This window comes from Arvicanthis niloticus, chromosome 23 (genome assembly GCF_011762505.2).
Source record: "Arvicanthis niloticus isolate mArvNil1 chromosome 23, mArvNil1.pat.X, whole genome shotgun sequence".
NCBI lineage: Eukaryota > Metazoa > Chordata > Mammalia > Rodentia > Muridae > Arvicanthis > Arvicanthis niloticus.
In genome coordinates, this window is record NC_133430.1 from 36,939,387 (window position 1) to 36,959,545 (window position 20,159).

At 41.0% G+C, this 20,159-nt stretch overlaps 1 protein-coding gene across 4 annotated transcripts in view; it reads right to left on the bottom strand.

The window, feature by feature from the left end:
• Rad51b (RAD51 paralog B) overlaps window positions 1-19,982 on the bottom strand; it is a 494,355-nt gene extending 474,373 nt beyond the window's left edge. For 2 of the 4 annotated variants that reach the window (XR_013106749.1, XR_013106750.1), the window contains exons 1-5: window positions 19,930-19,960; window positions 17,905-18,010; window positions 16,005-16,118; window positions 14,062-14,178; window positions 1,875-2,011 (exon numbers count right to left, since the gene is read on the bottom strand). Coding sequence is in view for 1 of the 4 variants with exons in the window: in XM_076921851.1 (XP_076777966.1) it covers window positions 1,875-2,011; window positions 14,062-14,178; window positions 16,005-16,118; window positions 17,905-17,988 (452 nt within the window). In the remaining 3 variants the exon portion in view is untranslated. Of the gene's footprint in view, window positions 1-1,874; window positions 2,012-14,061; window positions 14,179-16,004; window positions 16,119-17,904; window positions 18,011-19,929 lie in introns of all 4 variants that reach the window. The other 2 variants (XR_013106751.1, XM_076921851.1) reach the window with 2 other exon arrangements.
• Between the last annotated feature and the right edge of the window lie 177 nt (window positions 19,983-20,159).

The following is a 20,159-nucleotide window of genomic DNA, read 5'->3' on the forward strand; positions in this document are numbered from 1 at the left end:
AATCTCTGCAAATTCAAGGCCAGCCTGGTCTACATAGCAAGTTGCAGGATATCCAGAGATATGTAGAGAGACCTTGTCTCATGAATAAATAGATAAATACATAAAATACAAAAATTAAAAAGGATATTTCCCTGATGAAAGGTGTGCCTAGCCCTTTTTCTTCCCACTAACATATGCACAGAGTGGATACAGATGCCTAAAAACAAACCAGCTTTAGGTCCTTTCATCACTGAACAGCTGAAACAGATCTTTACACATGAGAAAAGTGTACCTATTTTTGTTCCCACCACTGTTCTTTGAGTGTTCAGTTTACTTGTGGCAGAAAGCTTACTCAACTCGCTGACCATCCAACTCTGATAACCCTAACAGGGTCAAGTAGACTGACAACAGCACAAATAACACATGACCAGAACCAGAGAGGCTCCATGCATGACCCACCACAGCAGACTCCTGAAGACAGCAATATCAAAGGCACTACACCTCCAATTCCGCCTTTACCCTCCGATTCCTCTGATGCCCTCACCAGACCTCAACACGCACTCTGTGTGAGAGCAACTTTGCCCCTTCTCGGGCTATATGAAGAATGAAGTAAAAACTAAAAACAATGCAGGTTTTTACCCCTATTCTAAAACAACCTTCTTGTTAATTATGTAACATATACTAAAATAAATGTATGAGGACTAAAATTATACTTGTTTTGCACTCCGCCTCTGATGTAAATACTAACACTACATGAAAGCAGAAAAGAGAAATAATATGAAAAATCCAAAATATAATTAAGACTATATGCAAAGAAAAGAACCACAAGCATGCATTTTCACAAACAGGCAGAGGCTGCCTCCTGTGACTGCAGTGTGACTTAGTTATCTCCTCCAAACTGAAACCTTCTCTCCTGAAGGGAGGAAGGAAGAGGAGGCTCAGAAAACTTACAGGGTCCAAAAAGGGAAAGAAACCTACACTTTGACCTTTCCCGTGTGTGTCAGTTATCTTTCCTGTTGCTGGCACCTGACCAAACACCCTGACAAAAGCAACTCAGGGCGAACAGTTCAGGGTACAGTGCAGGGCAGCTGATCCCATCAGCCCACAGTCAGGAAGCAGGGGATGATAAACACTTGCCCACAGGTAGCACTCTCCTTTTTATTCAGTCCAGGACCCAGTGGGGCCACACTCCTTTGAGGTGAGTCTTCCCACCTCAATTAACCTAATCAAGACAATCCTTCACAAGCCTGCCCAGAGGCTGAGCTAACCTAGAGAGTCCTCACAGGTCGACATGGAAGCCTGTCTCCTAGGCAATTCTACAGCCTATCAAGTTGATGATCCATATTAAACGTCATACCTCATCAGGTCCTTTTTGATCTACTACTATTCAGAGAAATAAAGAAGACAGTTGTTCATAATGATGTAATTCAAAGAATCAAAAAAAAAAAAAAAATAGCTCCCTCTATCTTGACTAAGAGGCAAGAATTGATCTCCAAATGCATAATTTCCTATTTGGTGAATATTCATCCATTCACCAATATTTTACTTCTTTCTAGAAATAAAGTATAAAGCAGCTCCCCCTTTTCTCCCAAGTCTTCCCTCTTCCCTGTTTTTACTTGACATCCCTCCCTGTTTCTTTACCTCATCTCTTTTCAACCTTCTACAAAACACAACTTATACAGGAACCCTGCTTAAGCCAATAAGAAAGGTATGGAAGAGGAAGAAAAATTATCTGCTTCCGAGATCGATTTCAAAAGAAAAATTTCCTCTAAAACCAGTATCTAGCATCCTGTGTTCTTAAAAGTTAAAATAAATTTTAACCTGTTTGTAAATGTCCCATGGTGCATAGGAACTATAAAAGCAAAGCATTATAATAGAAAAATAAAACACCCTACCTCTCAGCAGTAAACGCAGACTCTGTGTCAATGTAGACCACAGCCCCTTCTAATCCTCCCAGGCTGGTGGGTAAAGTAGCTAAGACACTCATCATCATGCAAAACTGAGTTTTCCCACAACCTGGTGGACCTGTAATCTAAAAAAACAAAGTGCATGTTATATGTGTGTATATAAAATTTGTATAAACATTGTAAGCTAGCCAAAGAAAATTATATTAGAATTTGCTACAAAAAAACAACCCCATAACTTTGGGTCCAAGAAAGAATAAAGCCCTATTGCCCTAAGACATCCACTGCATGTAACATGTTAACTTTTCCCTTATTGGTGGATACTTGGGATGTGTATCCCTGAGAGCAATGAGAAAATGGTCACTCGGTCAATCACCTTCTATGCTTTGTTACCAGATGTGAAAGTATAATTAGGAAAGGCTAGAAGAGTCGCTCACTCACTGTATGTTCTCCTGTTGACAAATGACATTGTGAAAATACCACTGAAGAGTGACTGATGGGCAGCATGCGGTACAGTCACCTGTCATTCAGAGAGGGTCAGTAGATATGGCATAGTAGCACAGAGCTTGTCTGTCCCAGGTTTCTTTTCATTTTTTTTATTTTTATTTTTTGAGAAAGGGTCTCACAGTGTAGCCCTTGGCTAGCCCAGAACTTCCTTTGTAGTCCTGGAACTCAAATCTGTCTGCCTCTATCTGCAGCTGAGATTCAAGGAATGTACCACCCATCCAGCTGTTCACCTTTTCATCAAAACAAAAACAAAGTTGTGCCCCTCTGTAAGTTCAAGCACTGGCTCAGTCTTTGCTGTGGGATAACCAGGAAGCCTTTGTGATTCAGTGGGTTCTCATAAGCACCCCTCATCCCGTCACAGACTACTACAGAGACCCTATATTTATATTGTACAGCCCGAGTGCTCTCCCACAGGCTCAAGCCCTTTGAGCTTTGTCCTCAGTTCAGTGGTGTTTGAGGTAGTGCAAACTAACAGGGTCAGGCTGATGGAAGACAGTTAGGTCGGACAGGAGGATAGGAGGGAATATTTTCCCTCTTAGTCCAAAGGCCTATTCTGCACACAGTACTTTCCTTCTTTCTTCACCTGCCACAACCAGGTGGGTTTTACCAACAGCCTAGTGCCATGTTGTTTGGGTCTTCTAGCCACTAGATTCTGAGCCAAATAAACCTCTCTACTATATAAAAGGACCTAACCGTCAATGTTCTGTTACAGCAAATGGTATAGCAATAGACTCAAACAAGTCTCTATAAAATGTAGCAATCTGATACCATCTGAAAGATTATTTTGCCCACCTAACATCAACTTCCTTGTTGTCAGATGCTTAAGAATAAACAAAATAGAAAAGCTAAAAGATTTTTACAAGAAATCACCATTTTACAAGAAACCACCCCTGAACTCAATAGTTACCATTTTACTGTACCTACTATGCTCTTATGATGTATTAATCTGTCTGTCCATCTCTCCATCTATTCACCAATAAATTTTGGGTTGCTGCCTTTTGTATTTCAAAGTAAGTCAAAGGCATCAAATATGCTTTCTCCCCAAAATCCTGCATATGCACCATTCTATAGAGTTTAATATGTACAGTATGTTCCTTTTGAATTTCTCATATGTAAATATTATGTACCATTTGATGAATACTAACACCACATACGTACGCCACCTAGTAATTATTTGCATACGGTACTACTAGGGCTTGAACTCAGGGGTCTGTGTGTCTAGGCAAGCATTCTAATGCTGAGCTATGACTTCATTCCTATGTATGTGATCTAAACTCCTACCCAATCACATTGTACTACTCCCAGGAAGTGACATATGCATTACTTTCTAGTCAAGTTTTACCAGGCTGGTGGTACAGGCTTATAATCTTAGCTACTTGAAAAGCTGAACAGGCAGAATCAAGGCCCATCTGAGCTACAGAGTGGAGTTCAAGGCCAGCGGAGGCAACGTTTTATCTCAGAATGAGCACTGGGAAAGGATGACAGTGGACACATTCAGCAGCAGAGTGCTTATCTGGCATGGGTTAGGTCCTGAGTTCTATGTCAGTGCTACAAAAAAAGCAAAGACCATCTGTGTGCAGGAAGTCCTTTTATTTTTGAGGATATACTTTCCCTAATAACATCTTTACCTCAATAAGATTGGCTCAAGAAAGAAATTCTTTTGTTTTAAGATTTATGTATTCATTTTATTTTATGTATATGAGTACACTATAGCTGTCTGCAGACACACCAGAAGAAGGCTCACAACCATCTGTAATGGGATCCGATGCCTTCTTCTGAAAATTGAACTCAGGACCTCTGGAAGAGCAGTCAATGCTCTCAACCACTGAGCCATCTCTCCATCCCCTAAGAAAGAAATTCTTAATGGATTTCATTTTTGCAACAGAATCTAGCCATTTGCCTAGACCATACTATTTATACTTTTCAATACTTACAATTTACAATCCTTTTTATTATTTCTACCATCATTGTTGTTATTATTATTACTCTTGATGATGATTATTGTTGTTACTGCTGCTGCTACTGCTGCTCCTGCTGCTGCTGCTGCTACTGCTCCTGCTGCTGCTGCTGCTACTGCTCCTGCTGCTGCTGCTGCTACTGCTGCTGCTGCTGCTACTGCTGCTACTGCTGCTGCTGCTGCTGCTACTGCTGCTGCTGCTACTGCTGCTGCTGCTGCTACTGCTGCTACTGCTGCTGCTGCTGCTGCTGCTGCTACTGCTGCTGCTGCTGCTGCTACTGCTGCTGCTGCTACTGCTGCTGCTGCTGCTACTGCTGCTACTGCTGCTGCTGCTGCTGCTGCTGCTACTGCTGCTGCTGCTGCTGCTACTGCTGCTACTGCTGCTGCTGCTGCTGCTACTGCTGCTGCTGCTGCTGCTGCTGCTACTGCTGCTGCTGCTGCTGCTACTGTTGCTACTGCTGCTACTGCTGCTGCTGCTGCTACTGCTGCTGCTACTGCTGCTGCTACTGCTGCTGCTGCTACTGCTGCTGCTGCTGCTACTGCTGCTGCTGCTGCTGCTACTGCTGCTGCTGCTGCTGCTACTGTTGCTACTGCTGCTACTGCTACTGCTGCTGCTGCTACTGCTGCTGCTACTGCTGCTACTGCTGCTGCTGCTGCTACTGCTGCTGCTACTGCTGCTGCTGCTGCTGCTACTGCTGCTACTGCTGCTGCTGCTGCTGCTGCTGCTGCTGCTGCTACTGCTGCTGCTGCTGCTGCTACTGCTGCTACTGCTGCTACTGCTGCTGCTGCTGCTGCTACTGCTACTGCTACTGCTACTGCTGCTGCTGCTGCTACTGTTGCTACTGCTGCTGCTACTGCTGCTACTGCTGCTACTGCTGCTGCTGCTGCTACTGCTGCTGCTACTGCTGCTGCTACTGCTGCTGCTGCTGCTGCTACTGCTGCTACTGCTGCTGCTACTGCTGCTACTGCTGCTGCTGCTGCTGCTGCTGCTGCTGCTGCTGCTGCTACTACTGCTGCTACTGCTGCTACTGCTGCTGCTGCTGCTGCTGCTACTGCTACTGCTACTGCTGCTGCTGCTGCTACTGTTGTTACTGCTGCTGCTACTGCTGCTACTGCTGCTACTGCTGCTGCTGCTGCTGCTGCTGCTGCTGCTGCTGCTGCTACTACTACTACTTCTCTTCCACATTGTGCATAGCCTACATGTGAAGGTCAAAGAACAGCTTTAGATTGATTCTTTCTTCCACCGTAGGATCTGGGAACTGAACTCAGGCTTTGGCTGGCATGGCAACCACCTTACTCTCTCATCCATCTCAATGGCCCCCTTAAAAAATTATTTTTAAAACAGGGTCTCATTCTGTAGTCCTGGCTAGCCTAGAACTCACTATGTAGTCCAGGCTGGCCTTTAACTCACAAAAATTCACCTCTCTCTGCCTCCTAAGCACTGGGATTAAAGGTGTGTAACAAACCTAGCCAAAACTATTTTTAATTGATTTAAATATATAGCATTCTCCCTTTGATTGATCAAGACTGAACAATTTGTTTTGATGAATAGAACTCCACAGGTCTTTTATCATTACCAAAGTCAACACAAATCAGGCTGTTTGTTGTGTATCATGACAAGAGAGACTCCAGTCAGTAGAAGTTGCACATAAATTTTGAAACTAAATAAATGCATGCATGTTAGAGCATGAACTGATGGAGAAATGGGGGACAGGTTGTCTGCCTACAACCTTTGTCTATTGCCAGGTCTTGCATATATTCTCTGATTTAATGAGATTAAAACTGCTAAACGCTTGGTGATTTTAGTGGAATGTAATGTAGATAACATAAATGAAAGAGTTCAGCAAAGTATCAAGTACCATAAAAATATACTGTCTTAATTTATTATTCCATAAGTAAAGGCTCATTTGCTCTGACCTGTGGCTTTCATGTACTTACTTAATACAGTCTGGGGAAACACAATGTCACATGAGTAACAGTAAGAATATCTGGGTTTGTTGGCTTGTTGAGTTTGAATTAAACTATAGTAACTATTTCTATCATATTCTTCATATATTTTCCTTCTTGTTACCCGTGTGTGTGTGTGTGTGTGTGTGTGTGTGTGTGTGTGTGTGTGTGTTTATGGACTGCCAGTAGTAAAATTTCATTATTTTTTCAGGTTTATTTATTGGGGAAAAATATATCTCAACATTAATCAAGTTAGCTTCGGACAGTTTAGCCCTGAATTCTACCATCCAAACCACAAGATTTCAAATTGCGTTCAGTTTCCAGCTTCAACCCTCTGATGGTTATAGAGAGAAAACCTGCCAAGCCAGAACAGTCAAAGTCATTTGCTTCTTGGAAACTCAGAGTGAATGAAATATTTGCACACGGAAATATTTAGAAGATAAAAATCATAGTTAAGCTGATACCTTAACATCCCCCCATGAAAAATGCAAAAAAAAAAAAAAAAAAAGAATACTAAGGAAAAATTCTTAGTGAAGGCCAAATATCAGTAGCAACATAGCAAAAAACCAGTGACTCACTTTGTGGAGAAAAACTGCTATTCTCCATAATAGAAAATCTAGTATCTTTTTTTTAAAAAGCCAATTCACTCTAACCTGAAGTTTGATTGTGTGGGTGGAAAAGAAGGTGAAGCCTAAACCTGCTAGGAACTCAAATCTTACCAAGTCAACTCTGCACAGCTGGGATTGGGGGAGCAAGATAGTACACTCTGCCAAGCCACTACTTGGCAGAAGAAAATTAAGGCTTTTCTAGCTCTGACCTGAAACAAGACAGCTCATATTTTTTTCCTAGTAAACCCCTTCCCCCAACCAAGCATCTTTTCAGTATTTGCCCAAGAATTATGCAGAAATATGATGAGGTCTTCAGACCTACATGATTTATTTTATAACTACCTCTTTGAACCCTAAAACCCGAATCACAGAAACGCCACATACAATCAACCTTGTGAAAGAAGACTGGATCCTAACTTACGGACCATCAGCATGTGAAAGCTTACATCCAACACTCTTTCCACCATCACTATATATTGACGACTACTCTGTGTGTGTGCATGTGTGGTATATCTGTGTGTGTGCATGTGTGGTGTGTGTGTGTGTGTATGCTTGTGTGTGTGAAAAGAGATGATCGGAGCAGGAAAACCAGGACATGGAAATAACAAACATTCCAAGTTGTACAGTAAAAATCAATCAAAAAATGACAAATTATCATCCATTAACAGCACTTCCTGAACATGCTATGTGATCCTAAGGCACCATCAGGAATCAGTATATTTTTAAAGAAAGGACTTAATAATAATAATAAACCACCAACTGTACAGGCTAAACTCTTGTGTTGACTGGAGCCTTTCACAGCAACAAGCCAAGTAAAGAAGTCACATGAGAGCATCACACATAAGATCCCTACCTGAAATCGCCCCTACTTTTCCCACCACGATGGCTGCAAGTGAGCCAACAAACCCAACTGTAACTGAACAAGACAGAACCTATCTTCACAGGCCTATAGGTTGATGGAAAGAAAAATTAAGATTTGCTACAGTTCTCAGCAGTAATCTAATGACCCATGTACATCTTATGCCTTCCCATTGCAGGCCTGCAGGTATCTGAGCTTACAAGCCTTGCTCTTACCACCTCCTGTGACCTCCAAGTGCAGGACACATGAGTCTTGCCAATGAGAAGAAAAAACTCCTGAGTTGTGACTTTTACCCATAAGAAAATGGGGGTGTTAAATCAGGACTCTGGTTCCCTTTGGGTAACATTAGAAGAATTTATCCCGACTTAAAACTGCCCCATAGAAGAAGGACACTTATTTCACGAAAAAAACTTATAAATGACCCAAAAAGAATGTAAAACACAAAAATACAAAGATATAAAATACAAAAATACAAAGAATGTAAATATTTAGGAGTGCTCACAGGTTGGCCTTCCAAAGGTACCTGTGAACCAAGATTGCACAGACTTGACATCTTTTAATTGACAAGAGCTTGGGCCAGTTGCCTAGACTGTAATCTCTAGATCATAAAGTGAAACTACCTTTTGATGATACCTTTTTAAAGTTTCTTACTCATTCATTCATTCACTCATTCATTCATTCATTTACTTGGGTACATCGCAGTGTGCATACAGCGATCAGAGGACGACCAACATAAGCCAGCTCTCTCCTCCTACCACACGGGTCCTAGGGATGGACTTGGTGGCGAGCACCTTTACTCACGGAGACACCCTGCCAGCTCCTGGCAAGACAACACATTTAAATACAACTCTAATTTTATCTACTCACAGTAACATCTATCTTGTGAAATTTTAGCAAGGATGGTATTGACCCCAGGGATAAAACTCCATTTTTGAGAAAACAGTTGTTTATTGTTTTACATTTGCACAGACAGACAGACAGACACACAGTACAGAAACAAATGCATAGCATATCTATAACCTTAAACCTTCCATGGACAGTGAAGATAGAAGAGAGGGGGAAAAAAAAATTAAGGCCCCTTAATTTATGATAATGAATACAGTTGATAATCATTGGCATAATACAAACTGAAGCTTAGGCTTCAAACTTATCTTCACTGTTCCTTTTCAATCTATCATAGATTCCAAATTACTTGTTTATATATCCCACAAGTAAGAAATCCTGGTTCTGAGAGGCAATACAACAAAGGCCCTTGCTCACAGACCTGCTGTTTCTGAGGCTCTACACGAGCCTTGGTGCTGTAACTGATGATGAAACTAACCGTACCCAGACTCAGCGACTTCACATAAGTTAAAATTGATGATAAATGCATTCTGGGATTAAAAGTTAAAGTTAAGGAAGAGCAACTATAAAAATGCCAAGAGAATGTTCCTAGGTTTATATTTACTCCCTCAATCACTTCCAGACCTTGGAATGAGAAATAAGATTGTGTGATGCAGTGATGCTATCCATACCTATATTACTTGTCTACTGCAGTAACCAATTACCACAGACTCAGAAGCCTGAAAGAAGATATCAGAGTTCTAGAGGTCTGATTCTTGATGGGCTAAACAGAACACTGCATAGGATCTCATGTGGCTAAATTCAAGTTCTCAGCTGTACTGGGCTCTGGTCTGGAAAATTCAGTGTCAACTCTCACACCTAGCCAGGTTGTTGGCAAAATCTGTGTTGCTGCTGCTCCAGGTCTGAGGTCTCTTTCTTGTGTTCATCTGAGAGCTTGGAGTGTGCTTATTGTTCCTGGTGGCCACATGCATTCTTGGTCATATGCCCACTTCATCTCCAAACCATGCTTTGAATCTGTCTTCCTCACATCAGTGTGAGAACGATCACTGCTTCAAAGAGTTCACAGGATGAGACCTAGGTGCTTTCCTGTGAAAGCCACTGAGCCATATGACACGCCTTAATTATGGCAGTGACATCTCACCATACTCACAAATACCAGGGCTGAGAATACAGTGTCATTGGGAGGTGTCTTAGTTACTGCTTTCTTGCTCTGAAGAGACACTATGACCACAGCAACTCTTAGAAAAGAAACCATTTAATTGGGAGCTAACTTACAGTTTCAGAGGCTTAGTTCACTATCATCATGGCAGGGAGCATGGCAGCATCCAGGCATAATGCCGGAGAAGGAGCTGAGAGCTACATGCCGATCAGAAAACAGAGACACACTGGACCTGGCATAGGCTTTTGAAACCTCAAAGTCCACTACAATGACACACTTCTTCCAACAAGGCCACACCTACTTCACCATGGCCATACCTTCTAATCCTTCTAATCCTCAAATGGCGTCACTCCCTGATGACTGAGCATTCAAATACATGAGCCTATTGGGGCCACTCTTATTCAAACCACCACAGGAAGCCACTTCAGAAATTTTGCCAGAAACAATGTCACTGAGAACAAAGACCTAGTACCTTAATAAATTATGGGTATTTTTATTATATGCACATAGAAATGCATATATTCGTATGTACACACACTAGTGGATAGCCAATCTCTCAGACAGACCCAGTGATCCCCACCCTTTGTATTCCTTCCTTTTGTGCTTCCCTCCACACATCTGGTTTGTCTGTGTGTCTAACAGAATATATAAGAAATGATGGCACATAACTTCTAAGACTGCCATTTCTATCTTGGTCCCTTGGTTCATTCATATATATATATATATATATATATATATATATATATATATATAGTGTGTGTGTGTAAACATATATATACACATATATACATATATATACATACATATATATATATGGAGACAGCTGTCATAGCATGAAGGCACTCTAACACTCCTTTGCAGAGGTTCACATGACAAAGAACTCCCCAGCCATGTAAATGAGCCACCTTGGAGGCGGCGGTTCAGACAATGTCAGCCTAAGCCAATACTCTCACTGTAATCTCATAGCAGATCTGAACCAGAAACATCCAACTAAGCTGCTCTCAAATTCTTGACCCAAAAGAATCTGTATGAAAAAATAAATATGGTTTTAGCCATTAAGCTTGGGAGAGATTGGTTGAGTGATGGCTAAAGATACACAAAATTAAGAAATATATAACTTTAAAAACATTTAAGGAAAAAAGCTCCTAAAAGACTCATTAAATGTTCATCAATAAAATTTAAGTTCACTTTTTCAATTTTTAAACAAATTTACATAAATTGATATTAAATGTATATGAATAAATATTTTAAAACTACTCCACTCTGAAACTGTAATAACTTTAAAGACTTCCAGACCTAGGCTGGAAAGACAGCTCAGCAGTTAAGAGCACATAAGGCTCTTGCAATTCCTAAGATGTGTTTAAACCTTTAGTTACCTTAAAAATGCCTTGTGAATGGAACTAAACAGAAATGACTATGAATTGCATTAAGTTCATTTATGTGAAGTGCTTATAAGAAGCAAATGTATAAGGGATGAAAATGGATCAGTTGCCTGGGCTTAGGATGGGAGTGAGGATTCACTACAAGTGGAACAGCAATGACTTTGTAACTACAGTGTCACTGCCCTGGTGACTGCACAGCTACAAGCTTACCTAAATCATACTTAGTTACAATGCTTGGATTCCAGGGTATTTAGATTATGCCTAAATAAAGCTGTTTTTAAAGTATACAAATGACCTCTAAAAGATCCTCAGTATTTAGAAAAAAATAAAATTAAGACCCTAAAGATGGACAAAGTCTAACTATACCAAGGTAAGAAGGTATGATCTGGGGAGAATTTCTGTGCATGGTTAGTGGGAGTGTGAGCCATCACAGCACTCTGGAGGACAGTCGCTCCTGGCTGTGTGAGGTTACCCCCATGCATACCCTACAACCACCAAACCACTCCAGGGCAGATGCTGGAAGCAGTGGCCACACAGAAAATTCTTCAGGCCTTGCATATCATATGGTCTCTGTCACAGCTAATTAAACCCTGCTCTTGTATCACAAGACAACCACACACAAAACGTAAACAAATGAGCTCGACCATAAAACTATTTATACAAACAGGCAGTGAGCTGAGTTTAACTGCTGGGCGATGGGTCTCTAATTCCTGCCCCAGAGAAAACTTTCCATATGCTATCCAGCAGTTTTTACATATTACAAGCAAGTGAGAAACAACCCAAATGTCCAATAATAACAAAAGGAGTAAACTGTTATATATTTCTGAAATGAAATACAATACAGCAATAAAAATTATGTTCTTGCAACCTGAAATAACATGAAAAAAAATCTTTGAAATAACATTGAGTCAGAAAAGCAATTCATTAAGAAGACATGAGATACTACTGAATCAGAAATACATGATGTTTAAAGTTCAAAACTAAGCAAAACAAAATCTGTATGTCTCTTATGTAACCATAAAGTAGAAGGAAACTACAGAGAATGGTAAAAATTCAGGCTACAGCTAAACTAAGGTATTCCCTGCACACAACTGAAAGCCCTCAAAAGATTCTAGAACTGAGCTGGACGAAGGCAGAAGGTAAAGAATCTATTATGGTCAGCATTATAAGCCAGTCAGGTGACTCACAGCAGAACCCTCAAAAAGGTTTCTAACTTCCATTTGAATTCAAACAGAATTTTGACAAGGTGAGGAGGAAATCATCATAAAACTCAAAAAAGATAAAATACATGCATTGGTCACTCTTCTTCAGATTCATTTTTTTTACCCCGTGTAAATAAATTTACAGCTCCATCAATATTATAATCCTTCGTTGACCTGGTCCAGCGTCATCTCAAAAATGACTGTGTACAGTGTAATTCTGGTACCATCTAGTGGCAACACATGATAACAACAAGCCCTTCAGTTAGCTCATCCATTCATCAACTATTTATTTAATAGGCATCTACTAGACATAGCAGTCTTTAAATCCCTCTAAGAATATAAGAAATTAAATATTCCCTAAAACAGGATTCCTATCTTTAAGAAAAAATTCATTTAAATTATGATTATGAAAACTACAAGAAACTGCTGGGGATGTAGTTCAGTGAGCCAGACATTGCCTAAAATGCTTGAAGCCCTGGGTTCAATAACTGGGATCACACACACGCGTGTTCACGCACACACTCACTCACTCATATGCAACGTGTCTGCTCTTAGAAGCGTACTTCTAAACTTTTCTGGCAAGAAGCTCTTACAGGTGCCACACCCATAGACACCAATGCAGCTTTCAAAAAAGAGAACCATAGTGCTCTTGAAGGGCTTTCATCTTATTGAAACTTCATTCAAAAGGCACAGCCTAATTTTCCCTTCACTTACACTGAAGAGAACTTGTCATAAGCAGTGGTGTGATCACCAAGGACATCACCACTTCTGTTAAGAGACATGAGAAGAACATCATGAGAAGATCAGGCACACTGTGAAGACTCCAGTTGGGGAGAAACACCAGAAAACAGCCCCAGCCTGGCAGCTGTGAGTGAGCTTCCTAGGAGTCAGCATCTCTGGATTTCTAAAGCTGTGACTCACTGCAGGCATTACCAACATCACTAAGCTCAGAGACTCCGGAAGACACTGAGAAGTCAGTGTTTATTGCTGCTTTAAGCCACTTAGCTTGAGGATAGCTCACTATACCACAACGTAAAATAATACAGTAAGTTATCACTTCCTAGAGTCAAATGCTATCAATAGAAGGAAAGAAGACTAACTCGCTATAGTCAATACGCTACTTGCTCAAACATTATCAGAATTGATTCACATTAGTAATCTACAAAGTAGAGATTGTTTTTTTAATTCACTTAATTGTTTCCTAGTATAATACTCTTTTCATAATATTCACCATTGCATGTGGTATATGTGTGTGCATGTGTGAGTGTGCATGCATGGGGTGGGGCCTGAGATGAGCATTTAATGCTATGATCTTATGCTCTGAGCCAGACTCAGCTCCTCTCCGCCACACTGGCGTTACAGACATACACCACTGCACCTGGCTTCCACATGATGCTGGAGATCCAGACTCAGCTCCTCATGACTGTGAGGCAAGCATAAGGACTCTGCCCACTCAGCCACTTCCCCAGACCCAATACTCATCATTCTCTAAAGCAATTCAAAGAAACAAACGCCCAGACACATCTAGTCAGCCAGCAAAGACTTATTTAATACCTCCATTTATAAAGCAACTTCAGTGATCCTGGCAGGACTACACCAGCAAAGTACCTGGAGTTAATTTGCAGTAGTTTTCATGAGGTAATTTATGCTGTTTTTTAATTAAGCATTCCTCCTGGCTCTGATACTTATAGAAGAAGGTATGGGCTTCCTTTACCTCTGTGAGGGATCCACAAGGCACACCACCGTGCAGCGCTTCATCCAAAGCACAAAGAGTAGTAGACAGGAAGGCTGGTGAGAGATGTGCAGACCTTCGCATCTTCAACTCATAAGCCTGTAAGAGAAAAGCAGCACGTCTCTTTCAGCTGCTAATTAATCCAAACCACAAACCAAATCTGTAACCACAAGCCACCCTTCTTTCCTCTGTTATTCATTTGAACAGTGAGTATTTACCCAGTGCCAGTAACTATGGGATTAGACAACCAGACCAGACAGCTACAACATTAACAAGAGGTGGACAGTTACAGACTACACCTGGTTCAGGCCTGCTTGTCTAGAGGGCTTCACTGAAGATCCAGACGTCTATGCAAAACTCTAAATCTGCTGTTAGATAAGCAAAAGTTCCTGCCAAAGAAGCGAGGATGTGCACAGAAAGAGAGAAGCGAGAAAGCAGCGGAAGCTAAGGAAAACTGCAAACGATAAATAAGTAAACACAGTTTACTAGGGATGGCTGAAAGGCAGAAGGTGACAGCAGTGTGGCAGTGACAAGGCTGAAAAAGCAAGCAAGGGCCTCACACCATAAGCTCCAGGACAGAGGTCACATGATCACGGGATCATTTCAAACGCAGGGTGATTTGTGAAGCACAGTTTGAAAGAGGCTGGAGAGAGGTGAGAAACAGTCCCTAGAAAATATCCACACCAAATCCCTGGAGCCTGTCTGTTAATGCTACTATATTTGAAGAAGGGGTCTGCAGATGCGACTAACTTAAAGACCCTTGGGATGAGGAGATAGTCCTGGATTATATGTGTGGACCACAAATGCTACCAAAAGTAAACATCGAAGATGGAGGCAAAGGCAGCTTCACGGGAGGAAAATGTGATGGGAAGATGGAGCAGAGGAAGGAGAATAGCCACAAGCCAGAGAATGCGGAACTTCTTCAGCAACTGGAAGAGGCTAGGAAGGGATGCTCCCCTAGATACTCTGCAGAGGGTGCAGCTGTGTCTGAGCCAGACTGTGAGGCAACAACTTTCTCTTCTTCAAATCCATCCATTTGTGGTAAATACAACAAATTATCACAATGTTCTTTTATGTGTATGGGTGTTGTGCCTGCATGTATGTCTGTGTACCACATGCATGCCTGCTGACTGAAGAGGCCAAAAGAAGACGTTAGATCCCCTGGGACTGTAGTTATGGTGTGAGCCACCATTTGGGTGCTAGGAATTAAACCTGTGTCCTCTGGAAAAGGAGCCAGTGCCCTTAACTGCTGAGTCATCCTCCCAACACCACAAATTATTATTTTGAGAAGATACTAAGGTTGGCTTAGAATAGCAGTTCTCAAACCTGTGTTGAGAACAACCCCCAAACACAGATATGAAAAAAATCAGAAAACACAAATATTTACATTATGATTCATAACAGTAGCAAAATTACAGTTATAATGTAGCGATGAAACTAATTTTGTGATTGGGTTCACCACAGCACAAGGAACTGTATTCAAGGGTCGCAGCATTAGGAAGGCTGAGAACCACTGGTTAGAAGAATAGCTTGATACTGGAAAGTAAGGCAGCAGTCAAGCTCTTCTAACCGTTCCAAAGGATAATAATGGTAGTGTGGGGAGTGTACCAGAAGTGGAGATGAAAGCAGAGTGCTCATAGATGCTGCTTCCAGCCTCTCTCACTGGCTGCTTCTTTGCAACTCTCTTCTTCACTGTGTTCCACTAGCACAGCCTAAGCTAGTCGATGAGCAAGCACCCTTCTCACAGTCTTTGCACTTGCCATCCTAATGGCAGACACTTCCCTGCCCCACCTCTATCTATCCCCAATGTGTTTGCCTGTCTGCCCTATTCATCCTTCACATTTTTAGCTAAAGCATTACTCTCATGAGGGAAGTATCCTGTCCTCCAAAATAAATAATACCCCTTATTGTGAAGTTACACGAACCGTTTGCATTTGTGGGGCGCAAGCCTTGCTTACGATCTGCAGAAGCTCATGGACACCTCTGTAACTCAGGCCAGTCACCTTCATAAGTTCTAATGGGGAGAGACTTAAAAAGTCCTAAAAAAAAAAAATAAATAAAAATAAAGAGAAACAGTTTAACATGCACGTGTAACCAAGATGTAATAATTAAAAAGAAATTTTCATCATGGGCTTTTTTAATTTAAAAGAAAAGCAAATATAACACAGAAAACTTTCAGCTGTCACTGTTCATCTCTAGGCAGAAGTTAATTTATTGCAGATATATGTATGCCTCTCTTACATCCTACCAGGGAGCTTCTTCATGCGTACTTGCTCATTAACTCAGAGACGTGAGGCACAGTCTTACTTCTCCTCTATCAGTCTCCAGATGGCATGTATCAGTGTCTCCGGAGATGCTCCAAACAACATCATGATCAGCACCCCAGTCCAAGTTTTTATGAATATTGTACTTGAGTTTAGGTCCAAATATATGCTCAGAAAGAATAAGGTAAAAAAAGTACTTGAGGCTGGGAGGTGGTGGTGCATACCATTACTCCCAGCACTCGGAAGACAGATGCAGTTGGATCTGAGTTCCAGCCCAGCCTGGTCTACACAGCAGTTTCCATGACAGTCAGGGCCACAAAGAAAAATCCTGTCTTAAAATAAATAAATAAATAAATATAAAAAGATAAAAAGTATTTGTTTTCTAGGCTAAAAGTTAACTCAAAGAAAAGTATTTGACAACTGAGAGAGTTACTTCATACTCTTAAAACCATTTAAAATATAAACATGATTATTAAATGTATTAACAAAAGAAACAAAAATATCCTTAAAAAATCAATTTCCAAAAAAGTATATGTTGTGAAAAATATGGTTACTAAAGACAGAAATTCTAAAATACAGCTTTAGTCCTATTTTCCCTCTTAAAAGGAACTTTCTTCATTACGATACTTAAAGATGTAACATGTGGGGGGGAAAAGGAAGAAAGAAAGAGAGAAAGAGAGAAAGAGAGAAAGAGAGAAAGAAAGAAAGAAAGAAAGAAAGAAAGAAAGAAAGAAAGAAAGAAAGAAGGAAAGAAAGGAAGGAAGAGGAAACGAAAAGAAGCAACTTCTGTTGTATGCATTTATGAAGCCAAACCTAAAAACTATACTGCCGGGCTGGCGGGAATGACTCAGTTGCAGAGCACCAAAGCCTGAGGTTCAATCCTCAGAATTAGTAAATCATAATAATAACAGTGATTATTAATCTCATACATCCACACTGTAATCTCAGTTAAGTCATATTTCTCAATGTAATGATGAAAATAATTTTTAAGTGGATTAAACTTCTCAGGAACCCCCCCAAAAGATAGAAGAGGTATTCTTCCTTATGTCATGGCCATTCTTGCCCTAAAATCCAAATATTGGACTTTGGTAAATAAAATTCCAGCTGAAATGCAACCTAAGCCACTTATGGAATGCACCATTGCTTAACTTACTTTTGTACATCTAAGCTTTTATTTTCTGTCTGTGGAGGTAAGAAGTCAATATTGGGTAGCTCCTTCAAATGATCTCTGCGGTCTGACCTCTGAGACAAACTTGGAGGTCACAATTTAGCTAGATTGGCTACCTAGCAAGCCCTCGTGTCTCTACTTCCCTGGAGCTGGGAGTTCAGGGGTACACTTCCAGGCCTGGCCTTTTATGGCAGTGCTGGCACCCAAGCCCAAGTCCTCATGTTAACGTGGCAAGGACTTTACTGACAGGATCATGTCCCCAGCTCCATTCCAGCTCCGCCCCCAACCTGCCCCCACACTACTATACTAAATTTTTATAACCAAATATCAGTTATTAATTATACTTAAAATTAGTTTGTACATAAAATTTAAGTAAAAGTACATGAATGTTACCTGACAGTTAACAATCTGATATCTGCTTAAACGGTCACACAGCTCTGGAGACAGACCCACTCGTCTTAGTTTCTTGCTGCTCATATTTCCAGGTCCCCCAAAGAATCTTGAAAAACATAAGAAAATAATAAACATGATAGTGGACAGACTATACAAAACACCCTATGAAATAAAGTGCTTCAAATTTCTCTAGGTATAAAACAAAACATGGAAAAATGCTAATAAAAAAAGTAGGAAAGACATGTATCAACCATGTCCACAGACAAAAGATGGCTACCTCAAAAAACACATGCCATGCAATCCTGATATTACATAACTTATGCTACTACCAACACTAGAGCCCAAGTCTATTTAACACCTAAATTATCTGAGTTACATTAAATACCCCTCCTCTCCCTCTTCATCCCCCATCTTCTACTCTCCTCTCTCCTCACAAAACCAAAATATATTCCCTTCATGTCTTTCAATTGGAATTTTGTAAGGATGATTTGTTTCCTTAAGAGAAAATTTACCAATATTTATACACTATTCTATTGCCTACTACATCTCAGAAAAGGTAGTTCTAGGCAGTAACATCATTTAACAAACAAGTTCAGGCCCTCAAACAACAAAAACAAAAAGCCACCTATGACCCCAAATTACAAAGACCTTAGCAATAACCACTCTGATTTAATAGTACCACTCTTACCACTTGCCCTCTTGTCTGCTTATGGCTTCAGGTTATTTCCCTACTCTCCCATATATAATATAAACTCTGCAAATATATTCTCCATTCATTTGTTTCTTTCATCAGTATTTCTTAAGCATATGCTATGCTGAGCTTGTGCATACTTAAAATTGAAGAATGAAGAGACAAATATTCCGCTAACTACATCTATCCAACAAGTATTGTAATTGCCGTGTACACGTGCTGCTGAAGGAGACAGAGAGAAGTCTCGAATTGGCCTGAAAAAAAAATTAGGTTGCATGTCACAATCCTACTAGAAGTAGTTCCCTTAAAAGTCAGTTTCATTGCTTAAAATGCTTCGTGGGACCTTCATATGACAAGTTCCAAGCTTTTATGATCACATTTTTTTCAACTTGAAAAGGTGATCCCTTACTTAGCTCTCACTCAAATCCATGATTGCAAGGCACGATCAGATTTGTCTTCCTGGCAAAGTTGTTCTCATGTGTAAAACAAGGTGATTCTAATTTCTACTCCAGAGTTGAAGCGTAACACTCAAGTCAAGGTAGGCGATCATTACAGACATGTGATTCTTCTAAGGTAACCAGCCACATCGTTATGTTAGGTTACTCAAACACACGTATTTCCCCACACAAACTCTTCTCCAATCAATCACTTCCTCTCCAGTGCTATTTCCACACTTTGCACTTATTTATTTCTTCCTTAATCTGATCTGTGTGTTATTATTGCGTATGCTTTTCTTCCTGATGTGTGCGTGAGCGCCTACGTGGGTCTTGGAGACAGAGGAGACGGGATTTCAGAATGAGCTTCTGTTAGGCGCCCAATAAAAATAGCGACGCAACCAAAACCAGCAGTTTTGTGGGGGCTGAGGGGTTAATTTATTTATCGGGACCTTATGCGCCAGACACTAGTTTCAAATATCCGAATGTTTTTAGTAAACACACGAACTACCCAAGGGATAAAGCTAGCATTCGAATCCATCCAGAAATCTAACTCCAGATTCCACGCTCTTAACACAAGTTTGACAGTCTCTAAACTTGCCCGGATCCCTAATTTGCCCAGAAGCGAGGTGAGAGGTATCAAGAGTTAGAAAACCTGACGCAGAACGTCCTAATAAAACAGGGCACCTTCCAAGCATCACTTGCCTCCCTAGAGGAAGTCGGAAGCCTCAGGACCCCGTCCGGGTTCCAGGGAGGAGTCCCCGTTACAAGCAGAGTACATGCCCAATACGCAGGACTCTCCGCGACCCCGATATCAACATCTACAGGCTCCTAGAGGGAGCACGAGATAATGAGCACACCCTCTTCCCCACAACTGCCCGCCTCAGAAAACTCCAGTACCAGGTCAGCAGCTTGGAACTTTCAAAGTTTCCCCCACCCTCACACAATTACCCGCGAAAAGTGCGAGCAGCAATATCTGGGGCACTGGTTGGTCGGTACTCTGGCGACTTATCCAATCAGAAGCAGGAAAAATCTCAGGTTAGCCCCCGCTGTATTTTGGGAATTGTAGTTCAGTCTCGAAACTAAGCCAATTTCTCCTTTGTAGTGTTTGTCTGAATCGAGGGGCGGAA